At 51.2% G+C, this 20,273-nt stretch overlaps 1 protein-coding gene across 5 annotated transcripts in view; it reads right to left on the bottom strand.

Moving 5' to 3' along the window:
* The window catches only part of EXOC6B (exocyst complex component 6B), a 296,665-nt gene that overhangs the window by 176,642 nt on the left and 99,750 nt on the right, over positions 1 to 20,273 (bottom strand). For 3 of the 5 annotated variants that reach the window (XM_064419169.1, XM_064419172.1, XM_064419171.1), the window contains exon 7: positions 12,439 to 12,510. The exons of the other annotated variants lie outside the window; for them this stretch is intronic. In XM_064419169.1, coding sequence (XP_064275239.1) covers positions 12,439 to 12,510 — 72 coding nt within the window. The remainder of the gene's footprint in view (positions 1 to 12,438; positions 12,511 to 20,273) is intronic. 5 annotated transcript variants of the gene reach the window in all.

Consider the following 20,273-nt stretch of genomic DNA (forward strand, 5'->3'; position numbering starts at 1 on the left):
TTGTGGAGCCATCCCCTTTTCCAGGTGACCAACTCCACCTGCTACTGCAGCAGGGGGAAAAAAAATCCATTTTTTACAGCGAATTCTTCTCTCCCTGTGGAGAGGTTGGGGAGGGAAGCTGAAGGACAAAATTCCAAAGGGTTTTGAGTGCTCTGCCTCCATCTGGAGTTAATGGGGCTGCACCTGCTTTTCACAAGGTGTGAACGTGACCCCCCAAAGAGCTCAGAGGCTCCAGCACTGCCTTGATCCAAGGGAACAGAGGGGAGATAAATCCAGGTGGGAAAAGGTTTGGGAGCAGAACATGAAACCCTCAGAGGTGGGCAAGCAAAAGGCCACGAGGTTCAGGCAGGCCAGGGGCTGGAGCTGCACCTGGGTCAGGGCAATCCCAGCACAAATCCTGGCTGGGAGGAGAAGGAAGGGACTGGGAGCAGCCCTGGGAGAGGGATTTGGGATGTTGTAGGAGAGGCTGGAATGGCCCAGGGCAGAAACCCCTGCTCAGCCCTGGGCTGATCCCAAAGGCAAGGTGGGAATGGTGTCCCTGTGGCCCTGAGGTGAGAGCCCAGCTGCAGAGCTGTCCCAGCCCTGGGGCCAGCAGCAGGAGGACGTGGAGCTGCTGCAGAGAGCCCAGAGGAGGCCCCGGAGCTGCTGCAGGGCTGGAGCCCCTCTGCTCTGGAGCCAGCCTGGAGAGCTGGGAATGTTCCCTGGAGAAGGGAAGGCTCCAGGCAGAGCTCAGAGCCCCTGGCAGGGCCTGCAGGGGCTCCAGGAGAGCTGCAGAGGGACTGGGGACAAGGGACAGAGGGACAGGACACAGGGAATGGCTGCCACTGGCCAAGGGGAGATTGGGCTGGGATCTTGGCAAGGAATTGCTGGCTGGGAGGGTGGGCAGGGGCTGGGCTGGAATTCCCAGAGAATCCCTGGATCCCTGGCAGTGCCCAAGGCCAGGTTGGATCCACCTGGGACAGTGGGAGCTGTCCCTGCCATGGATGGGGTGGAATTTATGATTTTTAAGGTTCCTTCCATCCCAATCCATTCTGGGATTCTGGGACACTTTTGGATCCCCAGGAACAGGTGAGATAAAGAACAAGGTCAGTCAAAGTCAGCACACCCAACCCCAGTGGTTTTCCATCAGCTTCAGTGGAATTCTTTCCACTGAAATCCCAGCTGCCTTAGGTGTCCCACAGCACTGCAGGGACAGGGATGTGTCTGGAGCAGAGGCTCTGGAGCAGCTCCATCCACAGCTCCTGGCTGACCTGGACATCGTGGATGTCCCAGATTCCTCCTGGGAATTGCTCCTCCCTGCAGCACAACCTGGCCTGCAGCAGGGACAGAGGAACTGTCCCTGGGGGACAGGGATGGGACAGGGGGCAGAGATGGCACTGATTGCAGAAAATGGGGAAAAAGGGGGAAAAAGGGAAAAACCAGCGTTCACCTGCCCATGTGTGAGCTCCACCCACAGCTCCCAAGGGCAGGAACAGCCCCCAAGCTTCTGGTCACAGCTGGGATCAAAGGGAATCCAAAACCTGAGCTCCACTGAAATCCTACATTCAGCATCCCAAATTTCATTCCTTATTGGAGAGGGAAGAGTTCTCCCAACTTCTGGGGATTTTACTGGTGTATTTGTTCCCTGTTCACCTCAGAACCCCGAATTTGGATTATTTTAGGAAATCACATGGCAGCTGAGTAAGAAAATAACAGAAGAAAATTCAAGGCAATCCCAAAAACTCCTTCCTGCCTCATCCCAATCCACATGCAGCACTGCTGGAATTGCCCAGAGCTCCCAGGAATGGATGCAGGGATGAATCCCACCTAAAAATGTCCTTTATTTTCCCCCAGCACAGTGACTGAGAGATCCCCAGCCAGAACAACCCCAATGATTTGCTTCTGCAAATAATCAGAAAAATCTTCAAGGACCTGGAGCCTCCTCATCCTCCAAATAAATTCCAAGCTGCCTTTTTCTTCCCTTTCCAAGTGGAGTGGAAAAGAGAGATCCTCCCTTCTCCCAAAGTCTTAATAATGTTCTTCAAACGCTTTGGAGATGCTTCAAGAGAAAGCACTGAAGAAATATTAACCAGGATTTCATCCCAAAGCCTCGGAGCTCATTTCAGGGCTGGCTCCACATTCCAGCCTCACTCCCTGCTCCCAAATCCCTCCTGCTTTAAGGTGATGGGCGCTCGGGTGCTTCAAAAGGTTGGGAACCTCAAGAGCTTTGTCCTGCAGGGTTCATAAATCCCTTTTCCCCTGCTCTGTGAGTGGAACCTCAGGTTTTTCCACAGTCCCAGAGGGATATTCAGGAAAACTTGGCCGTGGATGATGCCCCTGTCCCAAGCCCGGAGCCCGAGCGCTCCTGGAGCTGCCGAGTCTGACACTAATGAAAAATAAGGAGCTCCCAGCACAGCTGCCATGCGAGGAAACACCAAAAAAATGTGCTCCTAATTTCTTGCTCGGCCCCGAAGATTTGTGAGGACTTTGTGGAGCTACTGCAACGAGTTAGGAATGATGAAGTGCAAGGCTCCGGCTCGGGCCAAGCGCAGACACTGCCTCGTTACTGCCCCGCTAATTGAGGTCCTGCTCGGCCCGGAACGCCGAGGGAGCAGCAGGAAAACGTCTGGGACCTTTCCCTTTTCCAGCCATCCTTTCAAAAACACTTTATAAAGTCCCACCGTGCCACAGGAGCTGGCCCAAAATGATCGGGGGGATTCTCGGCTGGCTCTTTCTGCCCCAAGTTGGAATATGAGGCTTGGGGAGCATTTTGGATACCTGGATTTAGGGGAAAACCATGGGATGTGGGGAATAATGGACTTTCCAAGTGCACATTGGAAACCAGGCTCTGGCTCTTGTTGTGCCTCCGGGAAAGGATGGGTCCAGTTAAATGTTGGGAGAGTGGGAAAAGAGGAGCTCATGGAATTCTGTAGATTTCAAGGACTTTATCAAGGCCTGGATAGACCTTGGAGCACTCTGGGACAGTGGGAGGTGTCCCTGAACATGGATGGGGTGGGAATGAGATGGGATTTAGGGTCCCTTCCAACCCAAACCATCCCAGGATTCTGGAGCCCCTCTGCTCTGGAGCCAGGCTGGAGAGCTGGGAATGTTCCCTGGAGAAGGGAAGGCTCCAGGCAGAGCTCAGAGCCCCTGGCAGGGCCTGCAGGGGCTCCAGGAGAGCTGCAGAGGGACTGGGGACAAGGGACAGAGGGACAGGACACAGGGAATGGCTGCCACTGGCCAAGGGCAGGAATGGATGGGATCTTGGGAATTAGGAATTGTTCCCTGTGAGGGAGAGAAGAAACAAATCCCTGCTCCTCTAAAAGGATCCCATATTTTTCCAAAGACTAAAAAAGTTCTCCTCAGCACTCCACAGCCCTGGATTTTCCCTCTCTCTTGTATCTTTAGCCCTGACAATAAAATCCTCCAACCATTCCGTTTCTACCATTCCCATGGATCCCTTCCCTGATTTTAGAAACCCCTCCTCAGTCTGTTCCCAAGAGTTTCATGTCAGGGAAGAAAAGTTTCCTCAAAATCTTTACAAAGAGACCTTCACCCCAAAGATGTGAGAGAAAACTCTTCTTTCCAATGGTTCTTTTTGGTGTTTAAGGCAACCACTTCCTGGAAAGAGGATTCCACCCCCAGGGTTTCATGGATCGCTCCCTTTCCAAGGAGAGGTTTGAAGCTCACCCTCACTGCAGGAAGACCCCAAAATGTTATTTTTGTGAGCCGAGAGGAGTAACACCAGAGAGGGATGGGATCCTACAGAGATCCCACCAAAAAGCTCCTGCAACTCCCTATCCTGGAACAGAAAACACAGGAGAGTACTCTTGCAACTGGGAAAGTCAAGATCAAAAAGAAGAAAACTCCTGAGAAGTAGAAGCAGCAGAAGAAAAGAAGATTCCAAAATAGAAACTTTCAAAGAAGAAAAATGACAATTCCAAAGGAGAAAAAGAAGGCTCCAAAGAAGAAGAAGATTCCTAAGAAGAAGAAGATTCCAAAGAAGATTCCAAAGAAGAAGAAGAAGATTCTGAAGAAGATTCCAAAGAAGATTCCGAAGAAGAAGAAGAAGATTCTGAAGAAGAAGATTCCGAAGAAGATTCCGAAGAAGAAGAAGAAGATGAATCACAAGAAGATTCCAAAGAAGATTCCGAAGAAGAAGAAGATTCTGAAGAAGAAGATTCCGAAGAAGATTCCGAAGAAGAAGAAGATGATGAATCCCAAGAAAAAGAAGAAGATGAATCCCAAGAAGATTCCAAAGAAGATTCTGAAGATTCAGAAGAAGATTCCCAAGAAGAAGATTCCCAAGAGGAAGAAGAGCCTGTGCAAGGACACTGTCCCCTCATCATTCCCAAGGGACATGGAAGGCTGTTCCCAAGCCTTCTTCCAAGCATCCCTTGGGACACGAGACAGGATTCCTGCCCCTCCATGGCAGCTCCTGCCCAGCCTGGAGCCATGAGCTGGAGCAAATCCAGGTTTAAAAATAACCCTGGGATGTGACACCACAAGGAGTGGAAGGAAGCTGGCTGCCCTCCTCACAGGGGGAGGAAATTCAAATTCCAGACTGGGAAATGTGGAACAGAAGGAAAACTGAGGGTCCTGGTGCTCAGCAGGGGCTGCTGAGGGAAGGGAACAATCCTGAGGGCACCACCAACAGCCTGGCTTGAGGAGCAATTCCATGAGCAGGGCTTAGGCCTGGCCTAAGGGATTGAAGAGACCTGGAGAGGGGGAAAAGTGGGAATGTGGAGTGGTGCAGAAGTGAATCCACAGCTCAGCCACCAGCAGGGCGTGGGAGGCTGTGGGGACAGCCAGGAATGGGAGCTGGAGCTCAGGAGGACAAAGGGGCCACCAGGGGAAGGAGAGGAAAGATCAGGGCTTCCATCAGGAGGGACAGAAAAGCCACACTGAGGATGTGACAACATCTCTGGAGACAAGGGAATTTGGGACTGGAAGGCAAATAAAAATTGGGAAAGACCTAAATGCTGAGTAGAAGAAATATCTCAACAGGTGTGTGAATTCCAGAGGAAGGAGAGATGGGATTCCTCCACATCCCACACACAGCAGCTCCAGGAGGAATGGTCAAACACCATGGTTATCCCAGGAATGCAGGAGCTCTAAAAAACATGGTCAAAATGGCCAGTTAGATGTTGGAATATCACACTCTGGAGAAGACAGCCTTGAGAAAATTTGGAAAAAATTCCTTATTTCATAGAATCCCAGACTGGGCTGGTCTGGAAGGGACCTATGAATGTCCTTTAGTCCAAACCTTGCCATGGGCAGGGATATCTTCCACTGAATCACATCCTGTCCAACCTGGCCTGGAATGTTTCCAGGGATGGGGCATCCACCCCTCTCTGGGCAGCTGTGCCAGGGATTTACCACCCTCGTTTTGAGGAAGTTACTCTTTATATCTCATTTAAATCAATTTTCCTGCTGGCCGAGCCCTCAGCCCTTGTCCCTCACAACAGGCCCTGCCATAAAATCTGCCCCCATTTGTGAGGATACAGCAATCCCTGCTCCTGACCTCCCGACTGGGAAGTTTCAGGGCTGGAGTTTGCCTGCCTGTGGGCAAACTGGGATGGAGCTTGATGGGATACTGGGACCCCACGGGGCAGTTTAACACAAGGCACGGCAGACTCTGGTAAACAACTCCTGTGGTCTGTATTGAGAACAGATCTGGAAGCAGGAGAAGGGGCCCAGCAGGGGGGATTTGATCTGATCCATGACCAAAACCATTCCCATGCCCCAAGCCAGCCCTTCATGGGCTGACCAGTGAAGCAATCCCCCACAATTTACTCCTGCCATAAAGGGAGCCTGTTTTCCCACAATCCTGGAGCCACCATATCTGGGATCAATAAACCTCCTCAATAGCCACATAAAACTCCTCTCATCCCTTCTTCCCTCCAGAAAAGGTGGCAACTGCCACTCCAAATGGCCAATCCCACTGACCAAAGGGGCCCCGTGCCCACGCCTTGGGATCAACTCCCAGCCCCACCACGAAGTCCCGGAAAACAAGTGACTGCAGCTCCTCACCCCAAAAGCTGCGGCTCATGGCCTCGGCTTTGTAGGTCCTCTGGAAAGAGTTACCAAAGATAAAACAATCTTTCCATCTTCTGATTTAAAAGGGACTTCTGGGCAATGTCTGTCCTAAAACTCAATATAAATTTGCATTTCTCCCTGGAGGCTCCTCGTTCCAAAGGGTTCCCATTGGGCTTTAACAATGCCACTGCCCTTTTTTCGGGGAACAATGACAAATCCTTGTCCCCTTGATGGATGCTCGTTCCCTACAGAAGTCAACAGTAAAAATGTGAAAGGGTTCGGAGCATCCACGATGTTCCTACCAAATTCCTCAGGCTCCCCAGCCAGGCACGATTAAGGACTCGGCTCAGGGAGTGAGGATGTGCTGAAAGAGATCCCAATCTCACCAGAAAAGTCATCCCAGGTTCCTCCCAAAGCAGGGCTTTGCTCTTCTGGGGGGCTTTCAGCAGAGATTCCATCCCGAGTTTGGCAAGGTCTGCCCACTGCAAAGGGGGAACTCCAGAGGGAAACAATGAAAGGAAAAAGGGAATGGAGTTAAGGCACTTCGGAGCCTAACAAGTCACTGAGCTGTTGCTCAGGCAAACTTCAGAAAACCATTCATCTTCTGAGGGAGCCACCAGCAACGGCCCTGCCGCGGCTCTGGAACTGCTGCCATCCTGGTGGGAGGTCCTGTCACACTCCCAGGATTTACAGAGCCGCGGGAAGATAACGCCGAGCGCTGGGATCACCACGGGGAACGATTGTCCTCCCGACAGAGAAGCACAATTCCTCCCAGCCACTCCCGGCCCCGGCAGCTCAGCCTGCCTCAAGCTGCAGGTGGCACCTCGATTCCAAACACCCTCCAGAAACGAGGGGGAGACTCCAGGAATTGAGGAGAAATTCCTGCAGACTGCACGGAGTTCAGAGGGGTGAGAGGCTCTGCAGAGTGTTTGGTGCCGATCCCAAAACTCTCCCGGAACAAAGGGGGTTTGGGCCTCAGCAGAACCACAATGGATTGTGCTGGACCCTCACAAGTCATAATCAGTATTTGTTGGTAATTATAGATGCTTAATGAGCAGATTAAAGGCAAAATTTCTAATCAAGGAAACGCAAACCCAAGTTTCTGGTCTCCTTTGGAATAGGTCGTGTCCTCCTGAGGACTCAGCCCAACATTCCCACTTTGCCATCCCTGTCCCTCAGGAAAAATGAAACCTTGTTAAAATCCAGCAGGAACTTCCCACCCTTAACTGCCCATCCCAAACATCCACGGAAAACAGACTTTTCCAAAGGTTTTCACACCTTTCCCACACCAGAACTGCCCTGCAGCAGCTGAAAAGCCAAATAATTCCATGGATTTATCCCATCAACAGCTGGGATGGGTCACTGGGAGCAGAACAAGCTGTGACTCCAGCGATTCCCATTTCTGCCCTCATCCTTTGGAAGCACGGCAGCAATTCCCACGGCGAGGATGTCACTGAGACTCCAGTGCTGGCCACCAGCTCCAGGAATTCCTTGGCTTGGGCACACTCTGCCTGGCCAGGCCAGCCCCAGGAGAGCTGGAATGGCTCCGTTGGCAGAGGGGATGACCTGAACCAGGTGGGACGGGGTGGGACAGAGCTCTGCCCCCACAGCAGCGGCTGCTCCTGGCCGAGGGCTCTGGGAAGGTCCAGGCAGGACAAAATTCCCAACTCCTACCAGCTCAGGTCTGCCTCTGGCACAGGCACAGCAGGGAAATCCTCCCAATCAACACCTACAGGGAATCCTGGAATGCGTTGGGTGGGAAGGGATCGTAAATCCCATCCCATTCCACCCCTGCCATGGCTGGGACACCTCCCACTGTCCCAGGTGGATCCAACCCCAATGTCCAACCTGGCCTTGGCACTGCCAGGGATCCAGGGGCAGCCACATCTGCTCTGGGAATTCCAGCCCAGCCCCTGCCCACCCTCCCAGCCAGGAATTCCTTCCCAATTTCTCTTCTAAACCTAATTTTTTTCCACTTTGAAGCCCAAACCTGGACACCTCACCTTCCATCCCACCTGCCCAGGGTTAGATCTGTCAGACTCATTCCCTGGCTCATCCCAAGCTGAGCAGACTCCACAATGATCCATGGAAAACATGAAAGCAGAACAAAAATAGATAAATGGATAAACTCCACCTTTTCTCCTCTCATCCAGTTTTTCTTTGCACCAGGAACAGGTTCCCCATCACCACCATTTGTCCCAGCACCTGCTTCTTTCCCTAAGGGATGATTTTCCATGGACACTTGGCTGCACTGCAGGAATATCCTGAAATATTCCTCAACCTCCAGCTCACAATAAAAAACTTTAACCCTAAATATTTAACTGAGGTACCTTAACTTGCTTTGCATAAACCAAAAATTACAACTTTTGATGCAAAACTCAGGGTGCTGTTCTTAGTTGTGGGTTGAGTTTTTAGGACAGCAAATAAAGATCGCACCAGGTAAGAATGAAACAATGAAATTCCCAATAAAATCAAAAAATTACAACCCCGAGGAGTGATGGGGATGGAAACTCTGCCCAGAAAATAAAGGAATTTCTGCGGCTCCTGCTTTGAAGAGTTTTTTACATCCCTCTCTATAGGATCAGAGCACTCAATTTATATAAAACAAATGTACAAACAGGCTGGGAGAGGCTTTGGGAAGCGTTGGGAGCAGAAAGGAGGAGTTCCCACGATAAGGCAAACGGGAGAAGCCATCGGACACGGCGACAGAGGGATTCTGACACTCCATGTGCAGTAGGTTTTAATTATATTGTAATAAGGAGCTATATATGTGCATTTTTCATGATTTACTAGATGGCTTCTTTAAATTCTAAGCCAAGCTGTGTTTTTTGGTTTGGTTTGGTTTTTTTTTAAGAAAAAAACCCCAGTTTTTTAAAAAATAATTAAAAATAGAAACGGTGCTGCAGAGAACATTTGGAAAATTTTTCAGAGTCGATTGTTTATTGGGACTCCAACTGATTTTAATGAAAAATATGGTTATAATTTGAAAAAAAGCAGCACTTTTATGTTTTGCATAAGGAAAAAGGCCCTACAATGCAACCTCCGGGGCACTTCTGGAATCAAAAAAACCCTAAATCTCAAATGGTCGCCGGGGCTCGCCGGCCAAACCCCCTCCTGGAAACCCCAAAGATGTGGGTTCCAAAGTATTCCAGGCATCCACAACAAGTGAAACTGGATGTAGGGAAGTATGTTCCCAACATTTCCTTCTGTTTCTGGTGAAACTGGAACCAGATGACCCCGAGCAGAGCATTGTGTGAAGGGGTCATTAAGCAGCTGCAGATGCGGCCCCAGCGCCGCGCAGCGACGTTGGCGCTGATGGCTTCCATCCCTCCGTGGGGAAAGGTCATCCCGGGGGTAAGGAGGGATCATCCCGCCCCTCCAGCGTCCCAGCACAGCCCCGGGCTTTGGGAGAGCTCGGCCTGGAGGTGCATGGGGAGCATGATCCCAGGGAGAGGGGCAGGACACCTCACTGGGTGTGCGGGATGGTGGAGGAGACCATGGGGGGCGGCAGGTCTGGGTGTCTCTCCTGGGGCTGTGTGGGTTCTCCCAGATTTCACAGAGATGGGGGTGACTGAGAGGTATTTTAAAAGATTCTGTTCCATTATCAGTCTTGATGAAGAGTGAGACATCAGAGATGTAAAACCCAACTCCATTCCAGACACAAGAGATGTAAAACCCAACGCCATTCCAGGCACGAGAGATGTAAAACCCAACGCCGTTCCAGACACAAGAGATGTAAAACCCAACGCCACTCCAGACACAAGAGATGTAAAACCCAACTGCATTCCAGACACAAGAGATGTAAAACCCAACGCCGTTCCAGACACAAGAGATGTAAAACCCAACGCCATTCCAGGCACGAGAGATGTAAAACCCAACGCCGTTCCAGACACAAGAGATGTAAAACCCAACGCCACTCCAGACACGAGAGATGTAAAACCCAACGCCATTCCAGGCACGAGAGATGTAAAACCCAACGCCGTTCCAGACACAAGAGATGTAAAACCCAACGCCACTCCAGACACGAGAGATGTAAAACCCAACGTCAGTCCAGACACAAGAGATGTAAAAGCCAACGCCATTCCAGACACAAGAGATGTAAAACCCAATGCCATTCCAGGCACGAGAGATGTAAAACCCAACGCCATTCCATCAGAAGCCAGCCCATTTCCTGCTTACACCACCTTATAAATGTTTTTTAGTTTATTAGTTTTTGCCACACAGTGCTGCTAACACTTCTAACGCCCATCACCGACATTTTTACCCCACGCGGTCCTGCTACAATGCATCTTTCACAGTTTTAATTCTCTAAGAATATCTGATCTTTTTGCAAGGCCACGTTTTGAAACTTGTTAAAACTTATTTCCAGTTCCATCTCTCTCTCAACAACATCACCTCTATTCCAGGGCCTTCCTAAATCAACACACCTTACGTGTGTTACACACAGATGTGCAAGAGTTTTGAGAACTCCTTACAAATCCATTTCTCCCGCGGGTGGTTCTCCCACACGGCCCTTCCCTGCTCGTTCCACCCCAACAGCCATCCCAGTTTGGCTCCCTGGCTCTGTGAGGCCACAGCAGAGGTCCCCAGGTGGCCCTGGTGGGACACGGCCCAGCCTGAGGTGGTGCTGCCCTCACCTTCCACAGGAACTTGGGCTTTCCTCCCCTTTTCCAGCTCATTCCCAGGAAACCAGGACACCTGCGAAGATTCCTCCACGGAAAGGGTGCTCAGGCCTTGGAAGCGCCCAGGGAGGTTGGGATTTGCCATCCCTGGAGGTGCCCAAGGAATTCCTGGAGGTGGCACTCAGTGCCAAGGTGGGGATCGGGCACAGCTTGGACTGGATGGTCCTGGAGAGATTTTCCAACCTCAGGGACTCTGGGATTCTGTGGTTAAGATTGGATATGAAGGGGAAATTCTTCTCTCTGGCACAGATTCCCAGATTTGCTGGGGCTGCCCCCAGATCCCTGGCAGGGTCCAAGGCCAGGTTGGACGCTGGGGCTTGGATCCACCTGGGATGGTGGAAGGTGCCCCTGCCCATGGAACCAGATGCTCTTTAAGGTCCCTTTGCACCAGACCACCCCATAATTATCTGATCAAACAAACCACACCAAGTTCAGCAGGAGCTGAGGTTGTCCAGACATCAAAGGGTTGGAGACTTCACCCCTCCATTCCAGAACCACCATGCCCTGAAAGCCACAAACCCCAAAATCAGCACCCCCTGAGACAGAGCCCACTCAGAAAAATTCAGTTTTACAACCAGCAGCCACTTTTTCTCCCACTTCTTTTCTGACAGCTGAAACTCAAATTACCATGGCTTCAACTGTGCAAAAATATATAAATATATAAAAATTAGGAATAAACCAGCACCACCAATAGTCCACACAAAAACACAGCATCCACACATCTTAAAGAGGACCGGTTCCATCAAGCTGAAAATAATTAGGAGGCAAATCAGTGGGGAGAAAGAACGTAATCAGAAAAATATGAAGCCTAATTGAAAATTGTTTAAGAACATTTTAACGAGATGCTCCAGAAGCCACAATCCCACAACTGAGCGGGGCGGCCACGCTGGTTAAAAGGCAAACCTGGCGCAGATGGGAGTTAAAGAGGCCATAAAAAAACAGGGAGAAAAGAAAAAGGGGACATGACAAATGGAATAAAGGGAAAAGCTCGGGCTGACAAAGGGAAATCTGGTGTTAGGATGTGCAGGGGCTGATATGGGAAGCAAGAGATGCACGGAGAAATAATGGGCTGGTTAAGTTTATCCTTGATTTCTTTTTTTGGGAACATTCGAAGAATCCAGTGGATTCTTCATCTAAAAGGGGAATTTTTTGACATGTTCAAGGCCAGGTTGGATGGAGCACCCTGGGATAGTGGAGGTGTCCCTGCCCATGGTGGAATGAGATGGGATTTGTGGTCCCTTCCCAACCCAAACCATTCAGGGATTGCAATATTTTTTTCCCCCGAAGAGCTGGGAAAAAAAAAAATCTCAGTTTTTTGAACAGCTGAGAGACATCATGGAATCACAGCCATGGAGATAACAGATCCCCTTGGATTGCAATCCAGAGGCAGGTAAATCACATTTTGGACGAGCAGATTGTCCAGATCAGGGGTACAAGCATGGGAATGTTGGTGTGACTCCACCTGGAAGACTGGACTTGGTTCTGACATCCAGATTCCAGAAGTTTGGTGGAAAACCCCTCTTTTCAAACCCCTGCAGATGCCCAGACTGGAAAAACTGGGAGTTTTTCCATTGGAAAGCTGATTTGTAAGCACATCAAATGTTAGTGAGGTGTAAGTCCTCAGATTCGCAGTTTAGTGCCACAAAATCAACCCCAGGAGGCCAAAGAAAGCCAAAGAATTGGGAATTAGGTCCAGGTTATTCTCCAGGAGAGGGAATTAGTGACCAGTGCAAAGTACCTGAACATTTGGAGAGAGCAGGAGACTGAAGAATATCCTGGCAATTATTTTCCACTGATTGAATCTGCAATCCTTTAGGGAATGAAGGGAATAAACATTAATAAAAGAGGGAACAGCAACAAAGCAGAAAGACAGAGAGCAGACAGGGAAGGAAAATTCCTGAAAAGGGCAAGCAAAGAGGGCAGAAAGCTGACAAAAACATGGGATCGAGAAATTTGTACAACTGAAGGCAGCAAGAAAAGGGAAATAAACCCAGAACTGCCACACCAGGCAGGACTGGGCTGGACATGAGGGACAAGGACAAGTGCAGAGTCCTGCCCCAGGATCAGGGCAACAAATCCTGGCTGGGAGGAAAAGGGATGGAGATGAGCTAAGGAGAGGGATTTGGGATGTTGTGGGTGAGGCTGGAATGGCCCAGGGCAGACCCCCATGCTCAGCCCTGGGCTGATCCTAAAGGCAAGGTGGGAATGGTGTCCCTGTGGCCCTGAGGTGAGAGCCCAGCTGCAGAGCTGCCCCAGCCCTGGGGCCAACAGCAGGAGGACGTGGAGCTGCTGCAGAGAGCCCAGAGGAGGCCCCGGAGCTGCTGCAGGGCTGGAGCCCCTCTGCTCTGGAGCCTAGGAATGTTCCCTGGAGAAGGGAAGGCTCCAGGCAGAGCTCAGAGCCCCTGGCAGGGCCTGCAGGGGCTCCAGGAGAGCTGCAGAGGGACTGGGGACAAGGGACAGAGGGACAGGACACAGGGAATGGCTCCCACTGGCCAAGGGCAGATTGGGCTGGGATCTTGGCAAGGAATTGCTGGCTGGGAGGGTGGGCAGGGGCTGGGCTGGGATTCCCAGAGAATCCCTGGATCCCTGGCAGTGCCCAAGGCCAGGCTGGATCCACCTGGGACAGTGGGAGGTGTCCCTGCCCATGGCAGGGGTGGCACTGGGTGGGATTTAAGGTCCCTTCCCACCCAACCCATTCCATGATTCCATGAAATGCCAGAGTGTCAAGGGGTGGAAATGAGAAAACCATCATTGTTACACCTTGAGCTGTTTCTGCACCTGGAACAAACCCAGAGCACAGAACTGACACCGCTGGGCCCTGGCTGGATTCAGTGTGCTGAACCCTCAGATTTTGTGAACACTGAAATCTTCTCATTTAGCGTGAATTTCCCTGTAAAAATCTTGTGCTTTTCAAGCTGCCCAAACACCTCGGTCTGGAGTGAGAACAGACAGAGAACCCTTAACCCTGGAAATGGTTTGGTGAGGAAAAAATGTAAATATACAGAGGAACAAAGAGCGAAAATTCAGAGAGGGGCACCGAGACCACGTCTCATCCTCCACAGCCCCAACTGATACCAGCCGTGGGATCATTCCCAAAATAAATCCATGCCCGAGACAACCAAAAAACCCTTTCTGACTCAGCCAAGCCCTGGTGTCCAAGGCCACCCTCTCCCCCAGGGTCAGGCTCCTCTGTGAATCACAGCTTGATTCCTTTTCCCGTAACGCAGCAAGTTCAGCACTCCAAGAATTTCCAAGTTTCATCAAAATCCATAAACACGTTTTTATTCCATCCAGGAGAACATTGAACTTGGCGGCACCGCGCACCGCAGCCGTGGCCGCGAGTCAAGAAAAATCCTCTTTGGAAGAGTCAGAAACATCTCCCAGGAGTGAAATGAAGGAGGTCTGGAAAATGGGCATCTCCCCTGAACGCAGCCACCCTTGGTCGTGAACAAAGCATCCATAAAAAGCTGGAAATTATTCCCTATTTACATTAAGGGCCTGTTAAAAACGCCTGGTTCCAGCGGGAGCGCGGAGCTCCTGGACAGCTTGGCACAGGGAGGCACCCCTGGATTAACAGCTCACCCAGGGCCACACAGAGAGCGTTATCAGAGCCCAAATCACAGCTCCCAAATCCTTGGCTGCCCCAGCTGCAGCTCAGCTTCCCTTCCCTTTCAGCTCCTCTCGGCTTTTGAAATTTGGTCTTCGCCACAAGAAGAAAAACAAGTTTGAATCCACTGCTCCTACGTGAGGTTTGAGCATCAGGGAGCTCAGGTAGTCCTGGATCCCAAACAAGGCAGGCGAGGAGCTGGCCACTGAGGAATGCCCACCTCGAGGTCAGGGGTTGTGGTCGGAACTTTGAGTTTCAGAGAAAATGACTCACTGGGATTGCGAAGGTTCTCCGGGGATGATGCAATGGCCACCACAAGCCTGGATGGATCATCCCTGGAGTTCTTTGTTCCACTCCCAAACCCTGCCCCAGCTCTGACCTTCAACTCCTCAACCCCTAGAGCTGTTATTTTAAACAGTGGCTACAACCAGTGTTCTCTAAACACAAACCAAAACCCCCTTCTTCGATGAATCAAATAAATCCCTCAAGCCCCACAAATCCTGTTTCCAACACCGATAAAGATTCCAGTTGTCCCATCTTTGTCCAGCTCCAGTGAGGTGAGGAGTGCCCCTGCACAAACCCCAGGGCTCAAAGGTGAACGTTCTGTGGACTGAAGTGAAGCTCTGCAGGTGGAGCCAAACCAACACCTGCCACGAGAACATTCCAGAGGGATTGCTCAGCACATGGCTCCCTTGGAATCCTTTTCCTGAGCTGTTCCATTCCACATCCTGAAAGGTGCAGCAGCAGCTCAGGAGGAAAGGGAAAAGATCAAGTAAAAATTTTATTTAGAAGATGCCACTCCCAACAAAGGTGAGAGAGGAAAGCAGCTCCCTCGGCTCCCATATGGATTTTGGCCATGAGAAAATCCATTCCTTTTGGACATCCTAAATCCATTGGAACTGATTTCACATCCAAATTTATTTAACTCCATCCTATCCCAACACTCTGTGTACCCTGAGGTGTTTCCAAGGGATCCTCGTAGAGGTTTCCCAGATTTGCTGTGGCTGCCCCTGGATCCCTGGCAGTGTCCAAGGCCAGGCTGGACACTGGGGCTTGGATCCACCTGGGATAGTGGGAGGTGTCCTGCCCATGGGATGAGATGATCTTCAATGTCCCTTCTGACCCAAACCTCTCTGTGATTCCCTGGATTGTGCAAATCCCAGGAAGTCTGCAGCTGACAGACTGTGCCACACCCAAAGCAGGGATACTCCACGTTCCTGATGCTCCAAAGACACCAAACAGCATTTTTTGGGATCAGGTACTTTGCAGCTGTCTCAGGGGAACATCAACCCTTCAATACCCCACGTTTCTTACCAATCCTGGTTTCCTACAAGAAAAAACCAACATCCAGGAGGTCCCAAGGGCCTCTGATCCACGTCCATACCAGGCAGCTCCTGGGCACAGGGAGCGCTGGGATCTCCATGCAGGAAATCCCTGATCCCGGGATCTCCACGCAGGAAATCCCTGATCCCCAGATCTATGTGCAGGAAATCCCTGATCTTGGGATCTCCGCCCAAGAAATCCCTGATCCCGGGATCTCCACGCAGGAAATCCTTGATCCCGGGATCTCCGCGCAGGAAATCCCTGATCTTGGGATCTCCAAGCAGGAAATCCCTGATCCCGGGATCCCCGCGCAGGAAATCCCTGATCTTGGGATCTCCAAGCAGGAAATCCCTGATCCCGGGATCTCCGCGCAGGAAATCCCTGATCCCGGGATCTCCGCGCAGGAAATCCTTGATCCCGGGATCTCCGCGCAGGAAATCCTTGATCCCGGGATCTCCGCGCAGGAAATCCCTGATCCTGGGATCCCCACGCAGGAAATCCCTGATCCGGGGATCCCCACACAGGAAATCCCTGATCCTGCCCCTCCCCTCCTTGGGAATGGCCAGGAATGAGCTCCCTTTCCCAGACTGCAGCCAAAGAGGGAGCGCAGCCCTGCTGAAGGCCACGGAATAATTTCCTGGTAATTATCCTCATTCCCTGCTCCCAGGGCTGCTCCGGCAGCAGCCTCACAGCCAATAAATAAAACCTTCAGGAATGGCACTGAAATCCTACAGAAAGCACAGGACTGAGGAGTGACTTCACCTCTGCAAGGCTTCCTTCATCTTTCCAACAATCCCACTGAAGCAAAAAACCTTCCCTGGAAACCTGCACAGGTTGGGATGAGAACAGAGCAGGTCCCTCCCTGTCACCCCAGCAGAGGGTCTGACCCAGGGGACACCTGACCCCACAGATCACCAGGAGATGGGAGCCAATTCCCTAAAAATCAATGAATTTCCATTGTAACCTGATTTCTAGGATCTCAGGGAGGCAACCTAAGATGGAATTTCTCCAATGACATCATCACCAACTTTGATATGTAGGATAAATTCCTGAACCCAACGTGAGCGACCTTCACCTTCTACAGTTCTGAGGTTTTGGTGTTTCCGGCCCCCATTTATGTCCCAGCCTCACCTCATCCCAAATCCTGCCAGTTCCCAGCAAACATCCAAGGGATAAATTAGGAAAACACAAATAAAACCAACCATCACCAAAAGTTCCAGGTGATCAGAGCCTTCATTGTGTCCACGGGTAATTTCCCATGAGGTCCATGACCAACTCCTCATTGGGTGCACGTGAAAAATCCCTCTTCCAGAGCAGAAAATCCCCGAATTAATCCATGAACACACAGGATGAGGGATTTTAGGGTGTTAGGACAGCACCTCAAGGACTGTTTGCAGCTGGCCAGTCTGGTGTTGGTGGCACAAAGCCTCGTGAACCAGTGCAGGTCACCAGGGCCAGCAGCCTCACCCCGGGCTGGGGCACGGCGAGAGGTGGCCAAGGGTCACCCCAGAGGGTGGACTGGGCGGTGTGGCACTCTGCCATGATCTGGGTGACAAGGTGCTCTGAGGTCATGGGCTGGACTCAGCCATCTCAGAGGTCTTTTCCAGCCTAGTTAATTCCAAGATTCCATGTGATCCTGGAGGTCTTTGCCAACCTTCATCATCCCATGAGAAGCTGTGCAGCAACGAGGTGTCCCACACCAGGTTTTACCAAATCCCAAGAGTCCACAGGAATTCCTGCCTGGTTTAGTTTTCCGTCTGCTGCCAAGCAGAGACCAGAGATTTCTATTTGCATCCTGGTATTTGGCAGGGGCAAGGAATATTTCCTAGTGGGAATATAAAAAAATAAACCTTCCATTCACACTGAAACATCTCCTGGACATCCCTGCGGGCCTAATTCCCAGAACACCAAAATCCAAACCTCCAAATGGGAAAAATAGACTGATTACCTGCCAGGAACCTCAGGAGGGGCAAGCCAAGCCCTAATAACAGCCTGTGCTCCCATCTGGCCTCCTCACAGCAGCTGGGAAAATGTCCCTGTCCGGAGCTGGACCGGCTCATCACGGCAATTGCCTCGGAATTAATTAAATGTTCCTCCCTGCAGCTGCACAGAACGTTCATGTGGATCATTCCCTGATTGAACTGATGATTCCCTGGAATGGATGGGGCCATCCAACCCCGTTCCATCAGAGCTGGATTCCATGATCCCTGTGGGTCCCTTCCAACACTCCATCTGTGAAGAATTTGCATCTAAATATTTGTATTTAAGGCTAAAATCCTGACTATTCATTTCAGAATTGTGAAGGCCAATCCACAGCATCAGTCATTAACCTCTCAAAATAATTAAAACATCAGAGGGGAAGAATGGCTTCCCACTGTCAGAGGGCAGGGAGAGATGGGAGATTGGGAAGGAATTGCTGGCTGGGAGGGTGGGCAGGGGCTGGGCTGGAATTCCCAGATTGGCTGTGGCTGCCCCTGGATCCCTGGCAGTGCCCAAGGCCAGGCTGGACATTGGGGCTTGGATCCACCTGGGACAGTGGGAGGTGTCCCTGAACATGGATGGGGTGGGAATGGGATGGGATTTGAAGTCCCTGCAACCCAAAGCATCCTGGGATTCTGGGAGATGGGAGCTGTGCTTGGCTGAGGAGCAGCTGTGCGTGGAGATTTGGGGATCTTCCAGAGGTGGAAATGTGTCCTCCTGAAGCCACTCTCCGTGACCTCGTTCTCCTCTGGAATTCTTTGATTCTTCACAGCTCCTTCACGCCTCAGCTGTGACTCCGAGCAGGGCAGTAAAAAATGGAACGTTTCGCTCTAAAATTGAAACATTTTGCTGAGACTAATTAAAGCAACTCCTGGTGATTATGTAAAACCCCGTCCCAGGCCTTCAAACGAGTTCCTGAGCGCCGGCTCCGCTCGAGCTCCGTGCCTAATCACCCCTGGAAGGAGCAGGAGCTGCGGGTGTTGAAAGGAACAGCGCGAGCTTGGCCGGGGCACCCGGCACCGCAAGCGCTGAAACTCGCAGGGAACACGAGCACAGCTTTGATCCCAACACAGCCCGAACTTCCCCAGCTCGGGGCTCACCGAGGGCACTGAGCAGACGACAGGCAAAGAAAGGAGGTTTTGGAGAGACTTCAGAGCGTGGGACAGCGGTGTCGCAGCTGTCATCTCAGGGAAGCCTGGCTCCGTGGAATTCCCAGCACAGCAATGGGATCCATGTCACCACAATCCCGTCCCTCTCATCCCCAGGACCTCCTTGGGTCCTTCAGGTTCTTCCAAACTGGGTCACACATGGAGGTCAGCAGAACAGGCTGAGATGGAGCCAAGGGAGTGTGGAAAGGATTTGGGGCTGATGGAAGACCTTGGCACACTCCTCATTTTCTCTCAAAATGACAACGTGGAGATGGAGCTCCATGGAATTCCCAGCACAAAAATGGGATCCAGGTCACCACAATTCCTTCCCTCTCATACCAAGAACCTTCTTGGGTGCTTCAGCTTGTTCCAAACTGGGTCACTCGTGGATGGCAGCAGAACAGGCTGAGATGGAGCCAAGGGAGTGTGGAAAGGATTTGGGGCTGATGGAACTTTTGGCACGCTCCTCGTTTTCTGTCAGGACAACGTGGAGATGGAGCTCCATGGAATTCCCAGCACAGCAATGGGATCCAGGTCACCACAATCCCTTCCCTCGAGTATCAAGAACCTTCTTGGGTGCTTCAGCTTGTTCCAAACTGGGTGACTTGTGGAAGGCAGCAGAAGAACAGGTTGAGATGCATCCAAGGGAGTGTGGAAAGGATTTGGGGCTGATGGAAGACCTTGGCACACTCCTCGTTTTCTCTCAAAATGACAACGTGGAGATGGAGCTCCATGGAATTCCCAGCACAACAATGGGATCAGGTCACCACAATCCCTTCCCTCTCATACCAAGAACCTTCTTGGGTGCTTCAGCTTGTTCCAAACTGGGTCACTCGTGGATGGCAGCAGAACAGGCTGAGATGGAGCCAAGGGAGTGTGGAAAGGATTTGAGGCTGATGGAAATCTTGGCACACTCCTTGTTTTCTCTCAGAAGGACAACGTGGAGATGGAGCTGCACAACTCACAGGCTAACAAACGTCACTTGAGGTGTCCTGGAATTCTTTTCAGCGAGGCTTGGGACATGGTCCAAACATGTTACAAACTGCTGAGAGCTGAAAGACCAAGCGGGGGCTGCAGCAGTGGTGGATTTGGTTCATGGATAAAAGTGGGAATGCAAGTGGGATAATCCTGATTACGGTTCCTCAAGATCTTTAGTTCAGGTAGGGCAGCTTTCTGAGGAATAATGACTCTCCCAACCCCGTTAGGAATCTGCAGGAACTTCAGTGATGTCAGGGAGTTCCTGCACACTCAGACCTCTTGATTTTATATTTAATATTAATTAATCTTGGTAACCTGGACTGAGCAGGATTAGCAGCAGAACATCAGGAAAATGAGGGGTGGCTGGAGAAGCACCGAGTTATTCCTGAGGCTGGGCCAGGGCATGTGAAGGAGGGCAAGAACCTGGAAGTGGAGTGTGCCAGTGGGAGAGAAGTGGAGGTGGGAGGTGAAGGTGGAGGAGAAGCTCTGGCTGAGCACCTCGTGGATGTGCCTGTGGCACTCAGAGAATCCCACAAT

The sequence above is a fragment of the Passer domesticus genome, chromosome 4 (assembly GCF_036417665.1).
Source record: "Passer domesticus isolate bPasDom1 chromosome 4, bPasDom1.hap1, whole genome shotgun sequence".
Classification (NCBI taxonomy): Eukaryota; Metazoa; Chordata; class Aves; order Passeriformes; family Passeridae; genus Passer; species Passer domesticus.